Source organism: Elaeis guineensis, chromosome 1, assembly GCF_000442705.2.
Source record: "Elaeis guineensis isolate ETL-2024a chromosome 1, EG11, whole genome shotgun sequence".
Lineage (NCBI taxonomy): Eukaryota > Viridiplantae > Streptophyta > Magnoliopsida > Arecales > Arecaceae > Elaeis > Elaeis guineensis.
In genome coordinates this window covers 145199768-145210465 of record NC_025993.2, presented here as the reverse complement: position 1 = coordinate 145210465, position 10698 = coordinate 145199768, and the positions used below count along the sequence as shown (strand labels likewise).

At 37.0% G+C, this 10698-nt stretch overlaps 1 protein-coding gene across 2 annotated transcripts; it reads right to left on the bottom strand.

The window, feature by feature from the left end:
- Window positions 1-2150: 2150 nt before the first annotated feature.
- On the bottom strand, window positions 2151-9344 carry LOC105038972 (uncharacterized). Of its 2 annotated transcripts, none has more exons than XM_073242804.1 (7): window positions 7729-9344; window positions 7148-7267; window positions 4763-4879; window positions 4575-4664; window positions 4065-4172; window positions 3715-3770; window positions 2151-2587 (listed from the first exon to the last, which is right to left on the bottom strand). In XM_073242804.1, the coding sequence occupies exons 1-7, from the start codon at window positions 8929-8931 to the stop codon at window positions 2452-2454; spliced, it is 1830 nt and encodes a 609-aa protein (XP_073098905.1). In that variant the 5' UTR covers window positions 8932-9344; the 3' UTR covers window positions 2151-2451. The 2 variants fall into 2 exon arrangements, with proteins under 2 accessions (XP_073098905.1, XP_073098908.1); XM_073242807.1 differs by lacking the exon at window positions 2151-2587 and adding an exon at window positions 3260-3642 and having other exon boundaries at window positions 7729-9339.
- Between the last annotated feature and the right edge of the window lie 1354 nt (window positions 9345-10698).

Sequence of the window (10698 nt, the reverse complement as noted above, 5' to 3'; positions counted from 1 at the left end):
TACCTCATCCACCTCCTTATTAAGTAGGGAAAGGGAGGAGAACACGATGGTTTATGTGGTGGGCAAGGATGAGGAGGAAAGTGGAAACCAGAGAGCAATGCCATCTGTGAAAGGGTGCATGGTGGTCTAGCCAATTTAAGGAAAGAAAAGACATGGGAGAGGATTTTTGAGAAGACCTTGTTGGTGCAACATCTTCAGTCTTGGTGGGGGAACTTCACTTGAATTTTGCAAGAGTTAGTCATCTAGACATTGCCTAGGAATATAAGAAGGCCCTGAGATATCAACAATGAAAAGCAAATGTCCACGTACAATAGTTATGTATCATCAACATATATCTATAACAATGTATCTATCTAATACTAGACAAGTATACATAATAGAGCTTGATAGTGTAAATAATAACATATCAAGAAAAGGCATGCATATATTGAGTAAAAATTAGGTGTGCACCGAGACTAGCATTAGTATGACCAAAATTCTGAGTGTTTACTAAGTAACATATTATGTATACACGAGTTTATGTGTATTAGAGTATTGTGCCTAGTTTATTATAAATAAATTATGTATTGACAAAGATTGTTAATGTATCGAATCCAGTAAAAAATGCATTGTCGAGAAACAAAACCATAGGTGCTTGTATTGACATCTTGGTGTAGGTAGAGTGTGGGTGAGATGGAAAAAACCTACCTACAAAAAGACATATGTGTCACTATATATTATATGTGCCATCTGCTAGAAGGTGTGTATCAATGCACATGGTATATAGATATCAATCTACATATATGTACTAATATGGATAATATGTCCTCCAAAACTCAGCGCCACCTCTATCATCTTCTTCTCCTACCCTTGCCACCACCACACGTGCTCTCTTATTAACCTTTGCATCACCTTTACCCACCAACGCCCCTCTCCTCCTTTCTATCCTAGCCCATCACCCTATCTATTACCTCCCCTTTCTCTCCACCAAAGTCAACTTCACCTAAGCAACGAGAACGCCACTTGTTGGGATGGCAACAGGTTGGGTATAGATCAGATGGGTCAATACTATTTCTACCATGCAATTAAAACCCTCATACCTATGCTTATGCCGTAACAACCTTGGGTCAGGTTGGGTCGGATCAAGTAGAAATATGGATTGGGTCGGATCAAGTAGAAATATGGATCAGATCGAGTCGAATAAGGAACTCATTATGTAAACATTAAAAATAATTATAATTTTGAAAGAAAAAATTAAATTAAAATTATATCAGATGAGGTTCAGAACAAAGTATATCATAACCTATACTCAAACCAAACCCGCTTCAAGTATCTTTTTTCAGGAACCCACACTTACCTCGGATTCTAATTGGGTCAAGTAAAATCCATCCTATTTAGGTTGGGTCGGATTAGATACCTAATGGGTCCGCTAAAATTGCCATCCTTGGCCACTTGCCTCCCCTTTCCCAATCCCACCACTTTGATTCCACCACCCTCCATTGCGACCACTCGCCATCCATTCCTTATCTTCAACATCTCTCCCTTCTTTGCTATATCATATAATGTCATATTTATCCATGAGCCCTATTTCTTCTTTGCCCCCAATGCCTTGTAGCCTCCTACGCCTTACCAAGCTCATTGCATTGAGCTAAGCATGATTTTAGCCCCATACATATTTCAGCCACGATATAAATGAAATGCATACAAGAGAAGTTCAAGAGAAGCAAAATATGGATGGGATTGCAATAATAATAATAATAATGATAACATCTGATTTTTCTTGTAAAATCAATTATGAAGTGGACTTTTTTTGCGGCAAAATTCTATGCAGCCAGATAACGTGAAGAACTGTCTCCATCCTTAAAAGACCCTGGATCTCCATCTACACCACTACCATCATACCGCTGAACTACATGAAATAAAAATACAGGACAACTAAAAAAAGGAAAGAGAGAAAAATGGCATGGAATGAGCTGCACTAACCTTATGAAAGGAAATGAACAGAACAAAATTGAAGAAACTCCAACTCCCTCTACCCCTTCATCTAGGAGTCCCTTAGTAAATACTCTATAATCTAATAAATGCATGATTTTTATTTTAGGTACTGCTCTCCTTAATAATAATAAGAAGAAGAAGAAGAAGAAAACACCAGCCAAAAGTTGGGATTGCATTAATCAAGCTATCTAAATGAGGGTGAAGGACTTTGATCAATATTTGTATCATAATTAACAGAGCAGCTGTTTCAGCCACGACAAAAGGCATCCACAGCGATGCAATGCTAGCTGCAGACATGTGTAAAAAAAGATTAGAAAAAGTCAGCCAAGACGGCCATGCAAGCTCTCAATCAGCAGCCTCAAACATCCCAGATCTAGCTAATCAATCAATAGAAAGTTTGCAGCCATTCGTTCTTCCTCTCATGTATTTGTTGCCACCCTCTGTGCACCTGCATGGCATTGCCTTAAAAAAAATCTCCTAGCCCAAGGAGATTCCAAGGCACCCTCTTTCAAATGGGGAAACTTTGGTGTTAAAAAATGGAGCGTTCCTCCAAGTACTGGTAACCCTTGTATCATTTCTCTGAGATGATTGGTAGCACCTGCAATGCTGTTCTCTGAAACTCAAGTAACAAAAGGAAAAGCTATTTTACGTTGATGATCACACAAAGTGATCATAAATGGATTTTAAGGCTGAAGAGCAGAAGTGAAATATGGTTTTAACAGTTAACTAGCAAGCAATAATGTAACTCTGAAAATAAGATTATAGAAACTTGATCAAAGCTAGCTACAGGAATGCCAATCAGGTTGGGCAGCCTGTTTTCTGTTTCATGTGCTATCAGATGGTTTGTTACCAAATCACCAGAGCAGAAAGTCAAACCAGCCTATGCTCTGCTAGCTTAGTTCATGAGTCCTGACACTCGCGGTCATGGCTTGGGTAGAGTATCACACGGTAAGGAAGCAGCAACTTATTTGGGTTTCATATAAGTTTCAGAAATACAAGCTAGTGGCAACAGCATCATAAGCCTGCCAAAATCTGATTCTACTGGATTTGCAAGTTGCGATGTAACATTCAATATGTCCTTCAACAAAGAAACTCAAAGCCCATCAATTACACTTTTGAGATACATTTTCTCATTAGCACGAACAAAGCATAAAATTTAGGAGCCAAAACATTCAAAAAATCGAAAGAAGTATTAGATTTCATTCATTGTTTTGGCAGGCTCTTCTCCACTAGTTGGAGAAATCTTAAATTGCACATTAACTTTCCATTCAAGCAACAGTACAAGTATAATAAAGAACCGAAAATCAAACTGCTATTCTGATAAGCATTAGAAAAGCCTTGAGAAGAATGGTTACAAATGAATTTTTAGCTCACCTACTTTCCATTTGCAGACTCATCTGTACTTGTTGAAGAGATCTCACCATGTATTGTGACAATAAAAAAAAAAAAAAAACTTTTACTGGGTAATGGATGGAATAATGTTCAGACAAGAACTGTTTTTGCTCAAATCTGCTTCATTATTGAACTCATCAGGCCCTCTAAAATTGAAAGAATGGATCAACTCTATACAAGTAAGCCTTCCGGCATTTGGCTTATCTTATTTAGATGAGAAATGTGTAATTCATCCAAAAAAATTGTCTTCTCACTATGGTGTAGGCTCTTAGAGACCTGGAAGAAATGTGATTGTGTAAAAGCAGTTTTCTATAATACTATCAAGTATTAACATCCATCTTGCTTCACCTTACACGGTTCTGCTTTTGTTGAACTAGTTGGCTTCTTAAGCTGCACTCCTTCACCTGAATAACAACAACAAACAGGAATTTGTTGATCCCGCTAATTTCCTTAATTTTGTTACTAATGCACTAGCAACATAAATTGGTCAATCAATTAGAAGAAAGAAACAACCATATAACATATACAGACATTTTTTTAGTTTAAGATCGCAAACAACATAATACATGTATATATGGGTATGTGGCACAAGAACTGATGCTTGCCTTAGTAAGTGCATTGAGAAACAGAGAGAAAAAACTGTATGGATGCTTCAAGAGTGAGCACTAGATTATAAGAAAGATATTACGGAGGCACACCTGCAACTCATATGCCATGGATATGAGATCCCTGCACTCTTCAAATAATGCTCTTTCTCTGCTCACCATGCTTGCAAGGTCTGAGATTACATTTTCCACCTCTTCCACCTATGCCAAGAATATTACTACATTAAAGAGTCTATACACACTCCACATGTATAAATGCACACAGAAAACAAGAACGATAGACATATAAAGGCATGATTCTTTCAAATCAAAATCAAGAGCTTGAAAAACATCATTAGCTTTAGTCCTGAAACTTAAGTTAAAATGATAAAAAGCAACTCAGAGTTTCTAATCTAATTTTCATGCCCCCGACTGGCATGATTTATACATGCCCAATCTGTAACATTTTCATACGCATAGCGTAAAAAATTCTTCCCAAGGATCCATGCCCAACTCACTTCTTGGAGATTGCATATTAGCTTATCAATAACATCTAAGCTGCTCTCCTATGTGCCTATTAATTTGAAATAAATTTGGTCTAAAATAAAATGTTCTCGTGCATACCTGTGGTAGAAACCTCTCAACACAAGAAGATAATTCCTCCAGCATTTCCAATGCAGATTGCAGAACTTCATCAAGCTCACTGATATCTGCCTGCACATTGACAATACATAGTTTACAGTAAGCCTTGAGTAAAAATAGAAACCAATGACAAGGAGTAGAAAATGAAGACAAAGCCTACAGATAATCACCTTCACATCCCCAATTACTGGAAGTCGAAGTGAAGCATCCTGCAAAGCCTTTATGGCCCCTGAAAGAGAACTTGAATGATCTCCTTCAACAGCAGTCCATTGATCCAAATATGGCATCTAAACAGTAAAAGGAAAATGAATGAGCTTATAGGATTTTAAGGTGGAGCCATGGAGGAGCCGCCAACATGTATTTTTTGCCTTTTCTTAAACTAAACTTTGTTTTACATCAACTGGTTAAAAATATGTAAGACTGAAGAGTTACATTTCATTCACTTGAAAAATACAGAGTATTCAACAAAGAAAATGGCTAATGTGGAACTTGCAATCTAGACTTTGCCATTCCACCAGCTCTTGTATCTTCATAGCTTTGGGCAACTAATCTACTTGCAAGCTAGAAATCTCACCCAGTCTTCAGGAAACGGCAACCGCAGTGCACTCTCTCCAACCCCCCCACCCACCCCCCCACAAACCAAAACTATTTCTACATTGGATATTAAGGACCAACCAATGTAGCAATATACGATTGCCAAAGAAGAACACCCAATAAAAGAATACCGTAGAAGGAAAAAGAAATGAGAAAGTAAAATTATAACTGAAAATGGTATGGAACGTGAAATCATATCAAATGCATATTCACTGGATTGTCCATGAAACCATAAACCAATGCACACTCAGCACGTAGTTCATCTGATTGTCCGATAAAATGATGCAACTATACAAGCTTTTTTTCCCCCAAAGATGTCATAAGAAGATCAAAAAAACGAGGAAGCTCAGAAATTATTTGAGAATCATTTATTAGGTTTAAACCATGTGACTTGCAAAGGCCCAACAAGTTTGCTTTTTAGGATTCTCAACAACAACCAACAATTTTGAGGCCTCTTAATGTTGTGATATTTTGGTTGGTTAAACAAGCATGAAGAGTGTCCAGAAAGCAAAGACCAAGTGATGTTTACTGTGCAGTCTGTACTTAACCTAGAATGGTTTTTACCACCAAAAGGATAAATTTTAATACCTAGTGATTTAATTAGATAGTGAAATTGATGCAAACTTGTACTCCCATGATTCTCATTGTTGTATTTTTTATACTTCATATCATACAAAAAATAATTTAAACCTCTTTTTGTAAATAGTAAATTGATTTTATCTTGTAATAATGTTTTCATTGATATATGGCTAATAGATGTTACTCCAACCACAACCATATGGATCTCCAACAAACTAAAACCAAATAATATTTTTTCTTAAACATACCATCGTGGTGGAACGGATGTTAATAGTTAAAAGCTAACAAGCTTAAATTTAGCTTCTCATTAACTTTCAAGGTAGTTCCTCTTCTTTTTCACTTTCTTAAACAGTTCTCACAATTTCAAGACTACCATTTGTTAAAAAAATCAAGTAAAACTTCTTGTAGTCATAAAGGAAAGCACTTCCTTAGCAAGGGAATGGTGATTAGAAGATGTATAAAATTGCTATTAATCCCCTATTGGGAGAGAAGAGCAGAAGCAAATAGGACATCTAAATGTTGAATCAAAAGCATCATCCTAGACCAGACAAACCTGTCTGAACAAACCAGCTGAACAATATTACAATTACTTTTTTTATCGTTATTCCATCAAAAAACTAAGCTCCACAGATTTTGGGGATGTTACTAAAACAAATATGCATAAAGATGTCCTCTATCATCCAGACTTCAGGCAGAAAATCAAAACAAAGAGGACATAAAGCTGACGACCTTGGAACACAAGAATTACTATCTCTGACAGGTTAGAGGTGTTAACACTTAACAGGAGGATAATCTCACAGGTGCTAACGAGGAACATCTCATGTAATTTTAGAATCAATTCTAGATATGTCCTTTATAACAAGGTCACCGCCTCCAAAGGTACTATTAGAAAGACATTCCTAGATGTTGATGCTGTGATCTTTACTAACTGAGGTCTCGGATCATTTGATTACGATTATCTTTAGGCTGGTCAAGTGGAGACATCAAGCCTGAGCAAAAAGAAGACACATTAATTTCACAACTCACATGATGATTTGAGTTATTAAATGAAGAGCCCGAGGGGGGGGGGGTGTGGTTTGTAACTTCACCAACCAACTAATTATTTGATGAGATATTTGATCTGATATAGTCAACTATATTTGATAAATTCAATCACACAAAAATAGCTTGATGCTATCCAACTGAACATGAATATACGCAGGATGGTCAACCTTTGTGGCATTCAACATGATTAACACAATGATGATAAAAAAGAAACACGGCATTTTTCATTATCTCTCCTAAATGTCAAATATTATGTTGTGAAGAATTCCAAGAAATCACATAGCAAATCTAAAATGCAAGGTATATCAAAAGTTAATCAATAAATTATTTGGCCTTACTTGATCTTCAATGATGGCTTGCAACTTCCTTGTTCTGTTAACCTGTTCAAGTTCAATCCTCTTCACCACAACAGAATCTCGCATTTCTGATAACTTAAGTCCATGGCTATAAAGTGATTTCTGCAGAAAATAAGTTGATTAATTCAATCCATAATTACACACATAAAGAAAGAAAGCAAGCAATAAATCATGGGAGGAAAACCATAAAGTCTAAGGAATTATCAAATAAAGTTTCCATTCTGAACCTGCCAATCAGGAAAAGTTCTAGACCACTAAAAACAAAGATAAAAAACTATCCAGGAAACACCGTTTTTCTTTGGTAAAGGAATTACAATACTGAATTGCTACTCTGACGGTTAAAACCATATACAGCATGATGACATTTTTAGCATCATCTTTAATCTATATATATTACTGTTTCCTTGTGAAATAAATTTAAAATTAGACCACGAAATCAAACAAGGTATCTAATGGCATTACACCTGTAAAAGTTATATCAAAATGTTCCTTCTCCAGCGTTCTCATGAAGCTATACCTACAGATCTCATAGGATACCTTAGGAATGGTAGAAATTAACTAACCTCTGCTGCAATGGTCCGAGCATGAACTGCTGCCTGGGCTTTTGCATTGATGAATCTCCACTGAAGATAACCGTTATTGAGTGGGCGCAGGGCATGAATGTCTTCTTGACAGTTTGACGACTTTTTTCCCTTCTTGAAGTCCATCCTTGGCTTTGTGCTTGGTGGTTGGGGAGGCAGACCAAGTGCCACTGACCTTGCCGTGCTGACTTGAGATTTCGAAGCAACGAAAGGTCTATCCACAGAGTTGGTTGGATTGAAGGGAGGCTGCTGACAATTTGACAGAGCCAAATTCAGCGAGCGGTGGCAGAAAGAGAATGACATCCTTCGACCAAAATCCTTGATGGTATCGTGCCTGCCGGAGCCCCCATTCTCTGGCAACTGCTTCACTGACTTGGTCGGTAGGTGTTCTGACCCTGCCTGTATTATTGAATTCTTCTGAACCAGAAGTTGAGGGTTCTTGCAGAACTCACCCTGGCCACTCACACAATGCAATTCAGCTTCAGAGGGATCGGTAGAAGAACTCTCCAACGATGTTTTGACCGACCCACTGCTGCTATCTTCCTCCAAAGGGAAAGGACTCACTCGAGCCGGGCTGACAAACCCGGGCAATTTGATCCCCGGAGCTACAATTCTCTTCAAGGATGACTGCTTTGGAGTGCAATTATTACTCAAACTCGCCCGATAACCTGCATTTATCATTGGAGTGCCAATCCTCGGCTTCCTTGATTGTGGCTGCTGCTCCTCGACGCCATTCTCACCGACTACCCTTACAGCCCGTTTCCGCTCCGTTCCGACGGCCTTGGTTTGGATCCCCAATGCCAGAGGAGTCGCCAAGATTTGTTTCGCCTCCGCCGCCGGCCGGTTCTCGTCGGCGTAGCATGAAGAGGGTTCCGTCTCATCGGTAGTGCTTGATGGAGGGACTTCCAAGTCCCGTGGATGCTTCTCTAGGCGATGATGTTTCTTGAGGTGAGGGAAACGGGGGTCTCCAGAAAAGGGAAACAGGAAAGGAGAGGAAGGAATGGGAATGGACGATCGTGAATTCGGCGGCGTTGGTGATAAATATCTGGAGCTGACCTCCCTCCTCCGCCGCCGGGCTCGCTCCTCCGACGCCGCCGGTTTGAGCACTGGGGTGATGTGGTCTTCTTGGGTGGGAGGAGGGGGGATGCAGGGGAGTTCTTGAGAGGGTTTGGAGATGGTCTCCATAAGGGCTATTAAGCTCCAGAAATATTGGGTCAAGAAGGGATGGAGTGAGACACTCAAATGGACTGGGTGTTAGAAAAGAAAGAAAATTAGATGGAAGAAAGAATTCCAGTTTCTTGTTCTTACTCTTTGGGAGAGAGAAGGGAGAGAAATAGACGTGTTAGAGGAGAGAAAAGAATAGATGGAATGGAAAAAAAAAAAAGAGAGAGAGAATTCTAGTTTTTTCTTCTTCCTCCTTAACATCCAACGCCGGTGAGGATGGATAACTTTTTGGAAGGAAGGAGGATGAATGGAGATTTAGGAACAGGTTCTGTGAACCGACCAGGGGAGGCAACGGTCGAGAAATGGCGGAGAACTCGAATCAGGGATGGTGGATACGATCACCAACCGGTAAACATTCAGAAAAATCACGTCTCGGATTTGGATTTTCTCCGCTTAACCAACCCAAATCTGCGGATCCAAACCCGGAATCAAGACTAAGTCCGAAATAGCTGGCAGGGCACGTGGCAGGAACATATTTTTCACGATTAATGTGGTTGGTGCAATTCAGCGAATTTCTGTTTTATATGGTCCACATTCTGTTGTGGCGTTAAAGTTTGTTCTAAAATATGACGTTAGGTCAGAAAATATTATAGTTGAAATTTTAAATCTTTCACAAATTGTGCTGAATAATCTATTCAATATATACCATCTTATGGCGTAGATAGGAGGACATCATTGGTTATGACTCAAAAGAGATTGATTTTAATGGGATGCAATCTTTTCTCTCACATGAGGCACTTAATATTAGTATTAATAGAAAGGCCAATCTTTTCACAAACACACACAAATGTATGGTTGGGGTTATCAGAGGAAGGATAGAAGAGGTTAGAAGAATGAATGGCCTCATCAATCATTTGATTCAAAAAAAATTTAGAAAAAATAGATGAAAAAAAGAAATTATCCATCTATTATGACCCATCAATTTGGATCCCCATAGAGTATATAAGGGATGAGTTTCTATATTGACAAAATTATTCTTCATTAATATTTTGATAAAGAATTTTTTACGTGTATACACTCTTAAATATTTAAATTTGCATAAATATCCTTTCAAAATTAATATTTGTATGTATACCTTCATAAAATACTTATTTTGCATATATTTCCTTCTTTTTTCTTATTTTTTTGCATATGTACCTATATTATTTAACATCATTAAAAAATTAATAATTTAAAATTTAAATGACTAAAATATCTTTTTGGGTAGATGTGCAAAAAGAAAATTTATAAGGGTATATATATAAATAATAATTTTATAAGGATATTCATATAAATTTGAATGTTTGGAAGGATGTACACACAAAAAATTTTAATTTAATTTTTATCTATTCATCTAGATGTATTCAAATCTTCTTATTCTATAATATAGTAACATATTATATAATATAACAACATAATGATGATATTATATAATATCTTATATATTAAAATATTTTATTATATTTTATTTTTATACAAGATAGGACGATTATGCCTATCTTATAACAACATGATATATCTTATACACTTCACAAAGATATTTTCGATAAAAATTTTTAAAATAAAATATAATAAAATTATAAATTTTTATTATTATATAACATCCAAATTCATAACTATATCCATTCTATATAAATATATAAGCTATTCATCTAATATCAGATTTAGATATTTTTCTTGTAAGTATATTATTATATATTAGAGGAAATATGGATGATTACGATCTCTTTATTTTCTAGATAAAATAAT

Coding starts and splice junctions, on each gene's coding strand:
- LOC105038972 (XM_073242804.1), bottom strand. CDS start 8,931: ATGGAGACCATCTCCAAACCCTCTCAAGAACTCCCCTGCATCCCCCCT. Junction 4,665..4,762: donor CAGTAATTGGGGATGTGAAG/GTGATTATCTGT, acceptor GTCAATGTGCAG/GCAGATATCAGTGAGCTTGA. Junction 2,588..3,714: donor CAAAAGCAGAACCGTGTAAG/GTGAAGCAAGAT, acceptor CTTGAGTTTCAG/AGAACAGCATTGCAGGTGCT.